General features: G+C 38.4%; 1 protein-coding gene across 1 annotated transcript in view; it reads right to left on the bottom strand.

Annotated features, from left to right (window-relative positions):
* The window catches only part of DTHD1 (death domain containing 1), a 72,035-nt gene that overhangs the window by 20,918 nt on the left and 31,330 nt on the right, over nt 1-19,787 (bottom strand). The window contains exon 8 of the mRNA XM_056125571.1: nt 12,127-12,371. Coding sequence (XP_055981546.1) covers nt 12,127-12,371 — 245 coding nt within the window. The remainder of the gene's footprint in view (nt 1-12,126; nt 12,372-19,787) is intronic.

Raw genomic sequence — 19,787 nt, forward strand, 5'->3', positions numbered from 1 at the left:
TTATCTTGGATAGTCTTATAATTACACTGTCAATATATCACTTCCTGAAGGACTGGACAGAAATGCTTGGCCCACACAATGAAAGGAAGTGTTTGCATACAGAGAGAGATCTGAGGACTGTCCTAAGTACATGGAGAAGATTACTGGGGCAAAGAAATAAGAACTGAATTTAGAGCAAGAAGAGCTAATCAAGAATAGAGATAAATCTAGAAATTTAGCCTTTTTAGAAAATTGTTGCTGTTTTCAAAAATGGAATCAGGCAGCTGCCAATCCCAGAGGCAATGCAAATACATGCCTTTGTTTAGCTCAGATCGTAAAGTATTTTAAACCCATGCAGATTTTACATCAGCCTAATTTTCTGTTGCTCTCTTCGTTCTTTTTCCAACTGCTTCATAGAAGACAAGTCTTAGTAAGGATTCCATTTGGTAATTTCTTTGCTGAGGAGGAAGGGATAACCTATCTCTCAGTCTTTGAAGAAGTCAACATGAACTCAATGAGCAGAAATATCCTGTAGTCCCTGATATCCAGACAGACAAATTGAAGAAATACCAAATAATCTCAAGAACTGGGAAAGATAAACAGAAAGGGCAGCCACAATGGCTATAGTTATACTCTGAGCAAGGATCTGGACAATTGGGGAAATAAGTAGAGTCTGTCGAGATAAGTTTTCAAAAGCAATCTGGAATAGATAATTTAGATTTCTAAATTATTTCTAAATGTCTAAAGTGTCTTCTTCTGTTTTTCAAATCTATGAACAGGTAAAAGCATTGCAGAGAATATTAAATGACATAACATATAGAAAACACTTTGAACATACTTGCAACTTGGCAGACACTTCACACATGTGAACTATCATGATTATTCTAAAAATTCTTGCTCGTTAATTCCAAACAATTCTGGCAAAAGCAAATGCCTTTGATCCATAAATGCAGCCATGTGGTAGAAGCTACTTATTTTTTTTAAAAAAAAAAAAAACAGCTCAACAAATTAAAAATGCAAAGCACAGTCCCATAAACTTTCTCCTTCTCTCTTTATTGGTTCACTTTAAAATTACAATCTCAAAAAGGTTTTGTCAATCCTAAAAATCTGTCAAGATTCTTATTCTCTAAACAGTTCTTTTTAGAAAAATGTTCTAAATGATATTTTCAATGTCCTGAACTTTTATTTGTTTTCTTTTCTCTGTTATGGCCTATGGATAAGAATGGCCTGTCTGATAGAAATGGTGATATGAATGTTATCTGGAAAGAACTTGATAGCCACAAACATCTTCCTACCAGCTCTTACCACAAGTCTGTGAAATCCCCTCATTAGTCATTCCTTTGAAAGCATAAAAAAGACTTCTGCTAAATGTAACTGTTCGTTGAGAAATATAAAGCTTTTGTCAGCTCTTAAGACTCCAGATGATCTTGCTCAAATGTAGTAAAGACAAAAACAGATAAACAGGAGGATAGCCACTTTCTAGTGATAACAAACTTGAACATTGACTAAGTTAACAAGAATAGAGAGAGGGAGATTGAGGACAGGGAATGAAAATGTGAACAAAAGTGACACAGAGGGAGTAATGGAAGAAGAAAGTCTTTAGTGTTTTGGTGGTGGTGGAGGTAAAGAAACCCTCTATACCACATGCATGAATATTAATACTATTTTAGTCATGTTAAGTCAGATACAATTTTTTGAAAAAAGACTATGTTTTCAGTTCTGTTACCAATTTCCCTAGCACATATTTTTTTTCTTATTAAATAGTTCAACCAAACATCATTAAATGTATATTAAGAAATGGGACTACAAAATTGAGTGAATTCTATTCCCAATCCTGAAGCATAAGTATAATGATTAGAAGTACTGCTATTGTAATGAAATAATATCAAACTTTACCTTTACCAGTCTCTAACTATGACTCTTAAACAAACAATTTTATGAGTCAGTTTCTTCAACCATCTACCTATTTGGTTGAATTTAATGTGTACAAACAACCTAGCAAATAAGTAAGTTTGTAAATCATATTAAGTTGTTCATTTTTTTAGTAAATTTTCAACTGCTAATAATCAGTTTATTAAAAAATAATGGTGGAAAAAAATAAGTTTATAAATATTATTGTTATAATATTATTATAATATTATCCCCATTATTTCTATATAAATAAATTATGTAACAGACCACACAGTGTATGTCAAAAATACTTTGGTGGTAGAAGCTGTGTAGTTACCAATTATACCTAGGCAACCTCAAGGTTTCTTCACAGAGGTAAATGTATAGCTTCACTAGACTTTTATTGCAGCTGATCTCATCTCTTTCTAATTTATCCTTGTGTTTTCCAAAGGGGGGGAGTGGGGCTAGAGTGATTTAAGGGGGAAGTGGCAGTCTCAAGTTCACTGAAGCACTTTCTGTTTGTTTGCTTAGAGAATGGTTTTCTGAGAGACACCACATGACTATTTTTCTGAAAAGGCAGCAATAAGCCAGAACAGTTTGTAAATCTGTGCCGATTATCATGATACCGCAAACAAAATTTAATCAGGACACCCTTGGTTAACAGTTTTCAATAGCTTGTCATTACTTTCAGTATAGAAAATAAAACCATTAAAAATAAATTATTTATGGTTATCCTTGGGTATGCCCATACTCATTACAAATCTGATTATGTAATCAAACATTTTTATTATTTATTCACATGCTACAGATCTCTGTACCTTGTATATCATCTCTATATTACTTAACCAATTTTTGACAATATGTGATGAATGGTTTCATTTCTAATAATTCCAAAGACATTATTGACCCATAAGACATTCAAAGCCCTCTATAGCTTCTTATCCTCTTATTGCTAATATAATTTTTCTAACTCTTTATTCATTGTCCTTTCTTGAAATTCATTTTGTAATTTTCTATTTGGAGATTTCAGTCAGTGAGGCAAATAGCTCAAAGGTTGAAGTGACTTCCTGATATATGCAAGACACTGAGTTTGATGCCCATACAACAGATACCCATGGCCAGCCTTGAATGTATAACCCTGATGGTCCCAGAACACTGCCTCAGTGGACTGGGTGCCCCCAGTAACCCTAGGCATAAGCACCTAACAGTCAGACGTGCATCCAAAGATCAGCTGCAATGGCTCCCTAGTCCTAAGCACTGTTGGTGAATCCTCTCCAAAGTTTTAGTTCATGCCTTTCTATTGGTGTAGATCCAATCTCTCTCTGTTGTGCCCAGAATCTGAACAGTAATTATACTCTACTTGATCTGCAAAGCTCCTAGGAAAGCCCTAGAATTTAACTTCTTGGTCATTCTCTTAACATTAATTCCTGTCTTTTTGATATTATTTGATATTTTTATAATTGATGCATTCAAATATAATTTATCTCTTATATTGTTTTAGAACTTTTCGAGTATTTACACTTTTTCTTTCCTGATCTACACTATGACATTTTCAAAAGCTAGGACTTTTATTTTATTATTAATTTTTGTCTGATAAATAATATATCCTATAGAGTAGACATTTAGTTAGCATTTTTTCATTGACACATGGATAAATCTATGGAGAAAAATGAAGTTAATGGGCTGAAGATATGTTTGAATATTGAACTTTTTTTTAGTTACCAAGTGTTTTAAGAGAATAGGTGCACATTTATCAGTCACTATAAATTTTGTTCAGGAAGATAAGAATATATGTGCTTGCTTGGTAAAAGAATTCTTGAAAGTTCTATAACAATCAAACGCACAATTACTAGTCTCCGGCATATGTTGCTATCTCAGCAAGGAAACATTCCCTTTTATGGACAAAGGGTGAAGGAGGAAGATGGAACAGAAAGAGGGATGAGTATAGGGAAAAGTGAAAGAAATGAGGGGAGAAAAGTACAGGGAGAGGAAAACAAGAAAAGGGGAAGGTAAGGAACTTGCTGGAGGTGTCAATGGGAAACAAGGTGATACGTAGGGAAAAAGCATTATTAGGTTGAACATTAGTGAACATTGGATCCATGTCTTCATAGTAATCATCTTGTCCACATTTTTTCTATTAAAAGAAACAGTTTTGATAGAAAAAAAAAGCAGAAACACGCATTTTCAGAAAGAGCAGTTTGCAGGGCCTGAATAAATTTCTAGGCTGGTGCTAGCCATTGCATTTGTAAACTAAACTCTGCCTCCTGTTAAGGGTCCCATAAGTCCATTATCTTCAAAACCTGATAAAGGCATTCTTTGTCCAGAAGTTTACTGATTTTGCAAGTTAATTTAGGGTTTAATTTCATAAGGGACAAGAGACAGCAAATCTAACTTCCAGACTAAACTGATAGAAAAACACTTTCCTAAAGTGAATTACTGGAACCTGACTAAATTTTACATGTTTTCTGCCTTTCACATTTTTGCTACATACACTGTCTTTGAAGGTAAATGAGAGGAAAGATGGCAGGTGTGGAAGGCATTTGCCTAAACTGGAATTCTCCAAAGAGTGAGAAAGCTTTAACTTCCTTACTATTTTAGGGTGGTGGTCACACTTGCAGTGCTCAAGGCTTACCTACACCAGACTCTGTCCTTTGGGATCACTCCTGAAAGGTCTCATCAATATACAGGGCTGGGATCAAACTAGAGTTACCCCCATGTGAGGCAAGTGCCTTGCTTCAGTACGCTGCTCTTTTCATAACTTTTATAGGGTCTCTAAAGAGGTTTCTAAACCTTTATAAGGTTTCTAAGGGTTAAAAAATTCTTATACACTTCTAGAGTCGATGGGACTGGGCAGGAAAGGGGCTGACAAAACTAAACTTGTTACTGAAATTGTTACTGAAATACCTGTGTAGAAAGACTCTTACTGAATTCCAGGTAATTTTCCAGTTGCTAATAAATTTATTTTTCCATTGTATAAATTCATGCATAGATATCCTGATTTCTCTTGTGGAATTTTTAAAGGAGAAGTTATTTTTAATCTGTTTTCTTAAGCTACTAACTACTAGGGTCATAATTTTTCTTTAATTCTTGAGATTTAATACATTTTTGTACATTAGCACAAGTAGGAAAGCTAAGTAGAACAAAAATCCTTATGCATTTCAACATTTTTTAATAGAATAGAGGAGAAATAGTGTAGTGAATAAGATACTTGCTTTGTAAGACAGTGACCCAAATTTGATCCCTGGAACCCCATGTGGTCCCCTGAAGCCCACCAGGTGAGACTTTTGAGAAGAGCTAGGAGTAAACCCTGAGCACTGTCAGGTGTGGCACAAAGGACAAAATTAAAAACCCCAAAATCAAAATAAAAAAATACAAAAACAAAAATTCTACGTAGATTGGAATCTGTATCAAAAATTCTTAGTAGGAAAGCGGTAATAATCAAAACAGCATGGTACTGGAACAAAGGCAGAACTGCAGACCAATGGAACAGAGTTGAATACACTGACATCTCCCCTCAATCATATGATCATCTAATCTTTGATAAAGGTGCAAGAAAGGAGAAGTGGAGTAAGGAAAGCCTCTTTAACAAATTGTGCTGGCATCACTGGACGACTACATGCAAAAAAAATGGGCTCAGAACTCTGCCTAACACCATGTACAAAGGTAAGATCAAAATGGATTAAAGACCTCAACATCAGACCAGAAACCATAAGGTACACTGAAGACAAAAGTTGGCAAAACCCTCCATGACATTGAGGCTAATGGTATTTTCAAAGATGCCACGCCACTGGCCGAGCAAGTGAAAACAGAAATAGATAAATGGGACTATCTTAAACTAAGAAGCTTCTGCACCTCCAAAGAAACAGTGACCAAAATACAAAGACAGTCTACAGAATGGGAAAGGATATTCGCCAAATACACATCTGACAAGGGGTTGATATCAAGGATATACAAAATACTGGTTAAACTCCACAAGAAGAAAACATCCAACCCCATCCAAAAATGGGGCAATGAAATGAACAGAAACTTTCTCAAAGAAGAAATTCGAATGGCAAAAAAGCACATGAGAAAATGCTCTACATCATTAATCATCAGGGAGATGCAGATCAAAACCGCAATGAGATACCATCTCACACCTCAGAGACTGGCCCACATTCAAAAGAACAAAAGCAACCGATGCTGGCGCGGACGTGGCGAGAAAGGTACACTCCTTCACTGTTGGTGGGAATGCCGACTGGTTCAGCCCTTTTGGAAAACAGTATGGACGTTCCTCAAAAAATTAGAAATTGAGCTCCCATTTGACCCAGTGATACCACTCCTGGGAATATATCCCAGAGAGGCAAAAATGTGTAGCCGAAGTGACATCTGCACTTGTTTGTTCATTGCAGCACTTTTTACAGTAGCCAGAAACTGGAAGAAACCTGAGTGCCCAAACTTTGGTACATCTACACAATGGAGTACTATGTAGCTCTTAGAAAAGATGAAGTCATGAAATTTACATACAAGTGGTACAATACGGAAAGTATCATGCTAAGCAAAATGAGTCAGAGAGAGAGGGATAGACATAGAAAGACTGCATTCATCTGGGGGATATAAAATAACAAAATATGAGATTAATACCCAAGAATAGCTGAGATCAACACCAGGAGGATTACTCCATAGCTTAGAGGCCAGCCGGGTATTCTAGGGGAAAGGACAGTTCAGATAGAGAAGGGAGCACCAAATGGAGGGTGTTTGGAGGATCCTCCCAGGAGGGGAGATGCAGGTTGAAAGTAGACTGGACTGAACATGTTTGCCACTCAATGCCTCTTTTGCTGATCACAACACCCAAAAGGAGAAAGACAACAAAAGGGAATGCCCTGCTACAGTGGCAGGGAGGGATGGGGGGGATGGGGGGATGGGGGGGAGGGATATTATCCTGGTGGTGGAAAATGGGCACTGGTGGAGGGATGGGTATTTGATCATGGTATGACCGAAATCCAAGCACAAAAATTTGTAAATCTACAACTGTACCTCATGGTGTTTCACTAATAAAAAATAAATTAAAAAATTCTTAGTAGGTTGCAATCTTACTGATATCAACTTAGCATTGCACTGTAGTACTGTCCTCCCGCTGTTCATCTATTTGCTCTAGTGGGCACCAGGAATGTCTCCATTGTGAGATTTGTTGTTACTGTTTTTTGGCATATCGAATATACCACGGAGAGCTTGCCAGGCTCTGCCATGTGTGTGGGATACTCTGGGTAGCTTGCTGGGCTCTCTGAGAGGGATGAAGGAATGAAACCCAAACCCGGGTCAGCCACATGCAAGGCAAACGCCCTACCTACTCCAGCCCACTAGTAAGCTTAAGATTGTTTATTAAAGGTTGTTGTTCAAGATTTTTCTTTAGGTTTCTGTTTCATAGTGGGAGTGAGAAAAAAATGAAAAATAAAAACCGACCCCCAAAACTAAAAGTCATCCTTAGCTGTACAGGGAAATGGTAGTGAAAGTCAAGCAGTGAGAAAAAATAGTGATAGTGATGAAGAGGTTCTGTTTTTAGGTTTCTGTTTCATAGTGGGAGTGAGAAAAAAATGAAAAATAAAAACCGACCCCCAAAACTAAAAGTCATCCTTAGCTGTACAGGGAAATGGTAGTGAAAGTCAAGCAGTGAGAAAAAATAGTGATAGTGATGAAGAGGAGGTCCCACCAGCCTCTGCACGTTTCCTCCCTTTGATAACAGCACCTCATTTAATGTGGTGTGGCACTATATATTCACTAGAAATCACATGCTATGAAGTCAGTTCTTTTTTGTTTTAAAAGGAAGTTCAGACTAAGCAATACTTGGGTCAAAGGCTGCCTTACGTTCGGGAAAGCCAGAATTAACCCACACCACCTGCAGCAACAGCCCTCTAACTAAACTTTTTCCTTCCATGACCAGCACAGCCACAAAGCAGACAGGAAGAATTAAGACAGTCAAAACTCAAGCTGGTGTATATCACCAAATGCACAAACAGTCCCCTTTGTGACGTGATTTCAAAAGGAAACACACTGGAGCGTGTGCCCCTGCACGCACACACTCACCCCACTTCCTTCCACCTAAAAAAAAACCTGTGAGCAGTTTTTAAAACTCACTTTGCTGCTGCTGAAGCAGAAATATACAGAGCTGGATCTGAAATGGCTTCATTATTTTAAGTCCAAATTCTAAAAGGCTGAGCCAAATGATTCTTTTGAGCTGGACATTTTCAAATGTGTTGATTATGTGACCATTTTCAGACCATCACTGAAATATGAATTATCATTGAGTTCAACACACATCAACCTTTGACTCCCTCTCTGTGTGCAGCTCACCATGATGGGCTGTCTCTGAGATCCTCATTTAAAGGTTCATCCCATCAAAGTCTTGGGGCTTGCTATTTGCCTTATTGATCACACAGGCTAATGCAATTTTTCATTTCATAATGCAATTTTATCATTATTCCACAAACCTGAAAGCTCTTCCAATGAACCCCACACTTCCCATTCCTTCTATTAGTGAACTCTCACTCTTTCAGAGCTTTGAAGCTCATTTTTACTTCTTGATACTTTGCATCTCCTCTTCACACTTTGGGTGTTTAAATTCCAATAAATTCACTCAACAAACATTTACTAATCGCCTAACATCTGCCAAGCATTCCTCTATAACCTTGTGGCTGAGCAGCAAACAAAACAGATAAAGGTACCTATCCACAAGAAACTATTGTCCTAGTTATGGATAGGAGGATATTGTTTCAATTATTAACATAATAAATGAGAACATGCAAATAATAAAGTTACCTTACTTCAGAGGAAAGCAAACAAATAAGTGACTTAAAGAAGAGCATTGAGCACATAGGATATTCCAATAAGGGAAAAAAGCAGGATCAGGGGCTGGAGTACAGCAGGTAGGGCATTTGCCTTGCACGTGGCCGACCCGGGTTCAATTCCCAGCATCCCATATGTTTCCCCCAAACACCGCCAGGAGTAATTCCTGAGTGCAGAGCCAGGAGTAACCCTTGAGCATCACTGGGTGTGACCCAAAAAGTCAAGAAAAAAAAAGGCAGAGTCAGATCTGAGCAAAGACTTTAAATTCTGTTAGCCATGAAGATATTTGACTAAGTAAAAATGTTCCAGAGGAAGTCCTCCATGATGACCTAAAGCAAAAGTATGTGTCCAAGAACATCAAGAAGGTCATTGTTGCTTAAACTGCGTAGATGAAAAATATAAATGAAGAATTTTCTAGAGTCAATGGAGCCAATTTAAGTAATCTTTACATTGAGCTAAACTGAGAGCTATTGCAAAATTTGAAATTGGTGCAGGAGATATACTGAGGGATGGTCTAATGGTTTTTTCTGCCTTCTGTATTGAGGCCAGTTTATAGGGAAGCGAAATAGAACCAGGCTCCAAGGTCCATCCCACAGCTGAATTCCTGAACCAGAGATGCAAGGAGCATTTGTTGCCTAAATTTGTATGTAATTGAATGGAACATAAAATCTGAATAATACAACTCACAGATATCTTCATAAGTGTGAACATAAAAATATTTTCACATCTTTGGGAGTCATATATTGTACATTAATATAACATTATTTACTGCTTATCTTTTGCATTGAACGAAGCTCAATCTTTATGTCTCCTACTTTACTACATAATATAATATGCATCAATTCCAAGCTCCATATAATGAGGTTAATTTCGATTTCCTTAAACAAAAAGCACATTCTACTATCACCACATAAGGTTGATTTTTTGAAATTCTGAATATTATGGAAGAAGTATGCTCTCACAACTTGAAGACTCATGGTTTCAATTCCTATTTGTGTATTTTCATTTTTAGAAGGAAGAAGTTTCTATGGCCACAGATTCTTTCTTCACTCCTACAAACTTACTTGTAGAGCCTTCATTTAGGAAAAAGAAAGGACTCTAAGAGGGGTTCTGGAAGTCCCTGAGCAAACCCATCTGGCAGGAAAAGGAAAGGCAGATGGCATGTCGGCAGTAGATTCACATAGGAAAGGCAACAGATGTTGGATTGAGGTCTTTCTCAAGATGCCAATATAGTCTCACAGCATCAGTTCCAAGACTGCAAGGTTTTAAGGTTTGAAGAAATCATCTTATTCATTTGGTCATTCACAAAACGTTATGGTGGGTGTCCCAGAGCATAGCCCTGGCAATGCAGACCCAACTAAGGAACAGGCATGCCCATGGGACATCAAGCACAGCCCTGACTCAGGTCACATTACCCACTGGAAGAGAAAGTTTACCTTAGGGTAGTAGAAAAAAGAGTTCATATGTCATATGAACTGTAGTACAACTTATATAGTATAAATTGTATATTTATAATATTATCTATAATTAAATGATATGATACCATACTATAGAATATATAATAAAAATAGCTTGTAAAGTATTCAGTATAAGCAGCCATATCATGTATCTGAGTTTTAACAGTTAGCTATGTGACTCTCTAAAGAAGGAGCCTTGCCTTCACCCCTCCCCCTCCGCCCCCATCTCAGGATACGAGAGTATAAAAACACCAGAATGAAAATAAAATCGAAGGACAATCTGAGAGTGGGTATACACCCATATGAATATCACAGTCGCATTGTATTTTCAGTAGCACTGTAGCACTGTCCTCCCGTTGTTCATTGATTTGCTCAAGTGGGAACCAGTAACGTCTCCATTGTGACACTTGTTGTTACTGTTTTTGGCCTATCGAATATGCCATGGGGAGCTTGCCTGGCTCTGCCTATTGGGTGGGATACTCTTGGTAGCTTCCCAGGCTCTCCGAGAGGGACAGAGGAATCAAACCTGGGTCAGCCACGTGCAAGGCCAGTATTTTAGTGACAGTGATTTAATAGAGTTCACTCATAAGTCTCTCAGGAACCCCTGCTGTTCCCCAAACCAGGGAGTAAAGATCACATGTTTCTATCTCCCTGTACCATTTAACTGCCTCGTTGAGCTTGAATGATCAAAGCCGTGTCTTATCACTAATTAAATAAATGTGCTATCACTTCTGTACTATGGCCTGATATCTGAGATTGTCACACAACTTCAAGGGTGTAATGGAATATCCTCAAATACATTCTGAATCCTTGACTAAGAATCTCTGTTTCATCTGAGATGAAACAAAGCCCAGGGCCTGAGTTTGCCCTGTGGGAAGCAGATTTTTCTCACTTGGAATCCCAGGTCTGCCATTTACTGATCTATAGGCTCTTGTGCAAGTTGACTAAAATGACTGTCTCTGTTTCCTTAAAAAAAAAAAAAAAGGAAAGTCTGAATGCCCCATAGGATTTTTGTAAGGATTTAATTATAGGATGTGTATAATACTTGAAAGACTTCAGGCAATTAGAAAGAGTTATAATGTCTATAGAACTTATTAATTCCTGCCAAGTTATACCTGCTAGACCCATTAAAACTGGTTCTGTTTCCTCATTCTAACATAGTTTTTCTTCATTTCCAGTGACCAAATTTCTTAGATAAAGTGCCAGAACCATAAAACTACTATTTACCGCAGCTTACAAATCAGATTCCAGCTCTAAAGAACTGTTAGTACACTGTTTATATGGTGAGTTTAATCAGTAACTATTATCTTATAAATAAACATGATCTTTGAGTTCCTCAGATATAGTATAGAAAATGAATGAAATTATTTCCATAATTATTAATTATTAATATGCTCTTGAAGAGCCTGGCAAGCTACCGAGAGTATCTCCCCATACAGCGAAGCCTGGCAAGCTACCCGTGATGTATTTGATATGCCAAACACAGTAACAACAAGTCTTACAATGGAGACGTTACTGGGCCCGCTTGAGCAAATCAATGAACAACGGCAGAACAGTGCTACAGTGCTACAATGCTATCATCAATACCAAATCAGCTTCAAATGTCTGTTTGAAAAATTGGTATGAAACAAAGTGATATCTTGATATTTATTCTACCACTCTAAAATTGAACATAACCCTACCTTCCTTATCAAATTTATTTCTGCCTTTTACTTTAATCTTAACATTTTTTAAGAGAGCCAGAGATGTGATTTAAATGAGAGATCAAAAGCTTGCAAGATCCTGTGTTTGATCTTCTACTCTGTACACCCCTATCCAGAAGTACCAAGTAGATCCCCATTGGACCCCAAATACCACTTGTAATGCCACTCCCCCCCAATCAACAATGACAAAAGCAAAAGGGATTCATAATAGCAATATTGATTGTGACCATTATAAAAATTAACAGAATATGATAATTACGGTAAATAAATGAACTTACCTTTGGCAGTCTTAAAGATAATTTGCAAACTGGCAAGTCATAAAGGTTTTCATTAAATACAAGAGACTGATCCATGTTGAGAGCTAGCTTTTCTTTAGGTACTTTATAAACTACAACAGTGCCCTTATAATGAGGACAGCTATAGTTTCCAAATTCATCCACCTCTTTGATTTGGAGTTCCAGCCTGTTTTTTCTTTGTAAATGAAAAATAAGCTTGTAGTCTTTTCCATAATCCTTCCCATTGCCTAAATAGAAGTAAAATGAATTTGTTATTATTGATGGATCATTTTATCTAAAGTTTTTTAAAATCCAAATTACAATTTCATCTCTTTAATATAATTAAATCTTTGTGACATGTGTCATTACTTCTTGTCAAAACATAGCCAAACATAGCACCAGTAGCGTGAAATAATTTAAATTACTAAAAAGATTTCTTATTTGTAACTGAATTAGGACCTCATTGGTTGCTTCTAACTATAATCATCTTTTATTTTATTATTACTTAATTTGACTATAACAAGGAACTATTGGAAACACTCATTCCTGTATGTATTTAGAAAATTATTTTCATTCTCAATAAGTATTTTCCCCTTATCCTAATTGCACACTATCATGACCTCATAATTGATATTTCATTACCACAGAAATGTGTGATTTTTTAATGTTAAAGTTACAGAAAATTCAAAGTTAGTAATATTCAAAATGTTTTAAATAAAGCATTTTTGTCATTGTATTTATCATTCAGAAATTCAGTAGCCACATGTCTAATGCAAAAAATAAAATTTCTGACCATTCAGATAAAATATATTTCCACCTAAACTGGAGAGATAACTCTAAGATCTGGACAGCATGTTGGCAAGGTATGATTGAAGTTCCAAGCTCAACGCATGAACCCAAGGCACTACATGATCTGTTGAGCCCCACCAGGTGCGGTACTTGGAGACTGTCAGCTCAACAAAGTCTGAGCAGCATCATATCACATAGTCAAGCACCAAACCTATTAGACAAGTGCAGCTTGTCCTCGTGCTCCAGGAATGATGCCAGAAACTAGAAACTGCTAAGGTAGTACTTTGAAACAAGCAACATTCCCACCATCATAGAAATTAATGGTACTTCTCTACAACTTGGCCAATGGAGGAGCTGCTATATTGATACTATGGAGATTTTATTAAAGTCTAATAAATAATCAGCAAGCATTGATATCCCCTTTTGACTTCTCACTGAAAATACTAGGACTGAGAAAACATAACATTTCATTCAAATAGATTTTACCATGGCAATAGGGATATTTCACCTTTACATTCTAACAGGGAAATACTACCCTGTTTTCTAAAGGGTGCATTAATTACTCTAAGATAAATTTAAAAGTAAACTCTCATTTAGCAATCAAAATTATACATTTCATACAAGAAGTTCTAGAGTTAAGCCTAACATAAAAATGTCTATATTCAAATATTTACCCAGATTTCCTATTTTTGACTCTTACTCCATTATTTTTCCAAAATTTTATTAATGCCATGATTAATAATATTAATAATAGAGTTTCTTGAGCACAGTATTCTAACATCACACCCAGTATTGTTGTGTCAGCTACAGGAGGAGTAAACATTTTTCTAGGCTTGTTCTGGGAATGAAATTAGATCACTTGATCACTTGATTCCCCCGTTATTCATCGATTTACTTGAGCGAGTGCCAGTAACATCTCCATTCATCCCTGTTGCGTGCTAGCATAGCCCAATGGCATCTGTTTGTTCTAGGAACATGCAGAGCCTCAAACCAATTATTCAGGGTCTTGATTAAGAAGTCTGACCATCTTGTAGGTGGGCGTCCATGTGATCTTTTGACGTCCCGTGGAATCCAGTCAGTAATGGCTCTAGTCCAGCGGTTGTCTATAAACCTCATTACATGTCCAGCCCATCTGATTTTTGATGTCTTGGCAAATGAGACAGCATCCCTGATCCTTGAGCGTTGATGGAGATCAGAACTCCGGATTCTCTCTCTCATTTGAGTGAAGCGTGATATTCCAAGCATAGCTCTTTTGATTCCTCTTTGAGAGACCCCAATAGCGTTCTCATCCTGTTTTCATAGGGCCCAGGTCTCTGAGGCGTATGTCAATGCAGGAAGAACAGTGAAATCGAAGAGATGTGCTTGTAGCTGGAGGTTCTTTGTCCTCTTAGTTATTTCTTCAACGCCCTTGAAGGCATTCCAAGCCACTCTCTTCCTCCTGCATAACTCAGGTGCCAGGTCATTCATCGTGTTGATTTCTCAACCTAGGTAGATATAACTGTTGCATTCGGAGATGGTGGTTCCGTTGAGAGTGAATGGAGCGTCAGGAATGAGGCTGTTTCTCATAAACATTGTCTTCGTAAGATTCAGCTGTAGTCTGACCTTTCCACACTCATGGTCGAAGTCGGTCAGCATTTGTGCCACTTGGCTGATGTTTGTTGTTATTAGTACGATGTCATCAGCAAAGCGGAAGTGGTGTAGTTGCTGACCATCTATCTTCACTCCCATTTCTTCCCATTCCAGTCGTCGCATGATGTTCTCGAGGGTGGCACTGAAGAGTTTCGGTGAAATGGTATCACCCTGCCGAACCCCTCTCTTGACATGGATGATTACTTCTTTGTAGAATGGTGAGATCCTGGTAGTGAATCTGTAATAGAGCTAACGGAGGATCCTGATGTATTGAGTTTGTACGCCCTGATTGACTAGGGCTTCTATGACCGCTTCTGTCTCAACAGAATCAAAGGCTTTCTTTAAATCAATGAACATTAGGCAGAGCGGCATCTTGAACTCCTGAGAAACCTCAATGAACTTAGTAATCGTGTGGATATGGATGATGGTACTGAATCCTTTTCAGAAACCGGTTTGTTGGCATGGTTGTCCTTCATCTAGTGTTCTGCTAACCCTATTCAGGATGACTCTAGTGAGCAGTTTGTAGATGACAGACAATAGGCAGATCAGGCGATAGTTGCCAATGTCATGGATGTCTCCCTTCTTTTTTAGTAGTACAGTCTTGCTGCTTGCTGGTTTTCATTGAGATGGAACCTTGCATTCAGACAGGTAGTGTGTGAAGAGCCGAGCCAGTGTATTGATGAGTACTAATGGTAAGTTCTTCAGGTGTTCAGGTCTGATCTTGTATGGGCCAGGTGCTCTTTGTTTCTTTACTGATGAGATGGCGTGTTGAATTTCAGAAGGGAGAACATTGGGAACGATATATCCATTGTGCGGAATGTGGTATGTGGGCAAGTGGACGTGGCTATTAAAGAGATCTGAGTAGAAGTCATGAATAATCTTCTCCATTGCCCTTCTGGAAGATGTGATAGATCCATCGGATGTCGGAGGGCAGTCATCTTGGTCTTGTAGTTGATGAAGGACAGGCGGGCATTACAAATGCTTTTTCTGGCTTCTGCCACATCTACCAGCACCGCTCTTCTCCTGTCTTTGAGGTCATCCTTGATGCCTTCTCTGCATTGTTTTGCCAGCTTAGACATTCACTTGCAGTTGCCTGAGGCATGTGCCAAGCCACGTTGGTGAATAAGATCAAGAGTGTTCAAAGAAAGGCGGTTTTTTGTGGTTATCTCTCTCTCTTGGCATTCCTCGCACAATCATGGAGGTACTGAATCATTCGATCGTATTCCTCATCAAAGTTGTCAATGATGGCATCTTCCCAGGTTGCTGCAACAGAGACAAAAAGAGCTCCCAGTTGGTGGTCGTTCTGGGAGTTCTCTTCTTAAACTTTGCATTCTTTTCTCCCCGTTCCGTGAGGTAGAATTTTGCATGAAGGAGACGGTGGTCCAATCCCGTTTGGAATTTTGGGACAACAGCAACATCGGTTAGGCAAAACCACTGATTGAATATGATGTGGTCTATTTCACTGTGGAACCGTCCACCGGGAGACTCCCATGTCCAACGTTTAGATTCAGCCTTTTGGAACAGTGAGTTATCATGGAAGGTCTTGTTTGACATGATGAACTCAGACAGTCTGTCACCCTGTTTGTTCCATTCTAGGCCATGGGTGCCGATGTGGAGTTCATTGGCTGATCTTCTTGGTCCTATCTTGGCATTAAAATCACCAACAATGTTCTTGTAGAAGGTGTGATCTTCTTTATAGAACTTCTCCTCTCCAGCTCCATGTAGAACTTCTCAATTTCTCTTTCACCATAATTGGATGTTGGTACATAGACAACAAAGATAGACTCGCCAGCAGTGAGCCACATCTATTCAAGTGTAATCATCCTATTCGGGTTGTTAGGCATTCAAATGAATCAATGCTCATGGCTAAGTTCTTGTTGACAAGGATACCCACACCACCGACGCCTCTTTTGTCACATATTCCGAGGAACAGTTCCTCTCCAGTGTCGAAAACGGCGTGATGTGATTGATGTCTTCTCGTTTTGGTCAGACCAATGATGTCATACCTGATCTTTAGATAATATACATAAAATGATTGGTATGGGGCCTGGCACCTATCAAGTGATCAATAAATAATAAACAATAGGAAAGAATGAGCATCTTTCTATTGTTTTGAATTTGTATAATAAAAACAGTTCTTTTGACTTTTTTTAGTCCTTTTAATTTTAAAGATATAATAATTTGAGATTTAGTATCTAAATTGCAATTTCTTTCACTCCTAGAATCCAAAAAGTTAATTGCTTTCAGTACCCTCTCATGGGAAACCTTCAAATTCTGTCCAATAAGATAGTTAACTGAGGGATGTGATGTTATCAATATTCTTTTCTTTGTTGGTGAATTTCCAAAGCAAATAATATCTGATTCTAAACTAGAATTATCAAGGTCACAGTTCTCCCCTTGTTCATCAATTTGCTTGATCGGGTCCAGTAATGTCTCCATTGTGAGACTTGTTACTGTGTTTGGCATATCGAATATGTCACGGGTCACTTGCCAGGCTTTGCAGTGCAGGCGAGATACTCTCGGTAGCTTGCTGGGCTCTCCGAGAGAGGCACGGAGGAATCGAACTCGGGTCGGCCATGTAGGCCGCATGCAAGGCTAACGCCCTACCTGCTGTGCTATCACTCCAGTCCATGCTATCTATAAATAGCAAAATGCAAAGGAGTATGTTCCAGTGCACAAGTCTATATTTGAGAGGTAACCTGCTATTTCAACAGACGACATACCTATAACAGCCTACAATGGAAATGGCAAACAAATAATAATATAATAATAAAGTAAAGAGGCTTGCTTTAATTTACTAAAACAATAAAATAGCTTTTAGATCACTAGAATAATACCTAGAGCACTTCTACTTCTAATACTTTAGAAGCTTGTCTTCCATGATGCTGACGTCAGTTCAATCCCAAAGGGCCTCAAGTCGAGAGGTAGGGGTTGTCCCCAGAGCATCACCATGTGTCCTTCAAAATTTGCTTATAAATGGATAGACATGGAGAGTATCATGCGAAGTGAAATGAGTCCAAAAAAGAGGAACAGATATAGAAGGACTGCACTCATTAGTGGAGTATAAAATGACATAATATGAGGCTGACACCTAAGGACAGTAAGACTGACATGGGCCAGGAAGACTGCTCTATAGCTGGAAGCCTGTGTCATGAGTAGAGGGGAGAAGGCAGCTGGAAGAGAGAAATTATCACTAAGAAAATGATGGCTGAAGGAATCGGTCAGGATGGGAGATGTGTGTTGAAAGTAGATAAACGACCAAACATAATAAACTCTCAGTATCTGTATTGCAAACCGTAATGCCCCAAAGTAGAGACAGTATGGGGAATATTGTCTGCCATGGAGGCAGGGGGAGGGTGGGAAATTGGAGGCATACCGGAGATATTGTTGGTGGGAAATGTGCACTGGTGGAGGGATGGGTGTTTGATCATTGTGTGATAGTAACCCAAACATGAAAGCTTGTAACTATCTTACAGTGATTCAATAAAATTAAAAAAAAAAACTCCACAAATTTTTTTAAATTTTAGATTTTAAAAAAATTCTATTTAAATTTCCATAGACTATAACTTCTCCTTCAGTCCATAGAAAGACCTTGAATAACCTGCCAGGTATACAGATCATACAGATGATTCCAGGGGACAAATTGGGGCAGAATATTAGAATTATGGTTGAGAAATAGGTATATTGGATCTTTTTAGATCTAAAATACAGCTTCCTCTTTTGACAATTATTTTTAAATAAAGATCTATAATCAAATCACAAAATATTATAAATACATATTATTGAAATTAAATCATTGAAAATTTACTAATACTAAGTAGCATTCTCTTAATGAAAAAACATATCTAGGGCTGGACCTATAGTGCAGTGGGTATATCAACCAGGAATAGATCTTACAGTGCCTCATTTGGTTCCCCTGAATCCCACCGGGAGTGACCCCTGAGCACAGAGTCAGGAGTAATCTCTAAGGACTAGTAGGTGTGAAAAGGTGTGAAAGCAACCAATAGAAACCAAACAAAATGAAAACCATACGTAAATGTTTTAAAGTTGAATTGCGTTGTTGTCAAGACATTTCATTCTCTTCTAGTCTGTAGCACTGTCCTCCCGTTGTTCATCGATTTGCTCGAGCAGGCCTAGTAATGTCTCCATTGCGAGACTTGTTGTTACTGGGTTTGGCATATCAAATGTGTCACGGGTAACTTGCCAGGCTTTGCTGTGTGGGCAAGATACTCTCAGTAGCTTGCCGGGCTCTCCCAGAAGGGTGGAGGAATTGAAACTGGGTCTGCTACGTGCAAGGCAAGTGCCCTACCCATTGGGCTATCGCTTCTCTTCTAGTCTATATAAATGAATTTCTATATTTTGACCTTCCTTAAACATTGTTTTATAGACTCTTAGTCATATAATACCATCCTATTCAGTTATCTCCCAAACTTTTGTTTTAATTCTTCCCATAAGTACTGTTTGAGCTCTTTCTAACAGTCCTAGGTGTTGGGGAGTGAGCAGGACCTGCCACAGGACAGTCCTTTCCCTGATAAAGGAGAATCCAGAAAAACTGGCATTGATCAAAGAATTAAATGAATAAGTGAACAATTGCATCTACTACAAGCTGTATGGCATAGAGGATTCAAAAGAGCAGTACTTCTAGCTCTGACAATGGAAATAAAAACTGGCTTCCTCAGAAAAAAGAAGAGACTTTTGTGAACCTATCGTCAAAGTGTGAGCTGGAGATAGCAGGGGATTCTGAGAGGGAGTGTAGGTGGAGGTGTGGAGAATACGCCCAGATAAGCTGTGTGGCTCGACATTCACAGAGACTAAGCCTGCTCCTGATGAAAGAATAAAATCCTGTGAGGCTCCCAGCAAACAAAAAAGGATCTCTAAGCAAAACAGAAAGGATTCTGGCAGCCTGCTTGCCTCCATTCCCTTGAGTTGACAAGAGGTTTCCTTTATATCTTGTTGCTCACACATGCAGGCATTGATTTTAGCATAAACTCCTCACTCACCTTGATAGGAAATGGTGCACTAGTACCCTGACTGCCTTGAAGACCATCACTCCTGTTTAAAGCAGTAGACAAACACAGCTGCTCTCCTGAGTACTACAGGAAGATGGTTTGCATCATTGGTTAGGGTGGGACACTTCCAGTTTCTGGTGATCTCTCCTTAGAGGGGCACCATGGTTGTTGCTCTGGAAGCCAAATAGGAAGAGCGCTCTCCCACCCTTCCTTCCTCTCTCTACTCTCCCTTTCCCC

This window comes from Sorex fumeus, unplaced genomic scaffold (assembly GCF_029834395.1).
Source record: "Sorex fumeus unplaced genomic scaffold, SorFum_2.1 ptg000055l, whole genome shotgun sequence".
NCBI lineage: Eukaryota > Metazoa > Chordata > Mammalia > Eulipotyphla > Soricidae > Sorex > Sorex fumeus.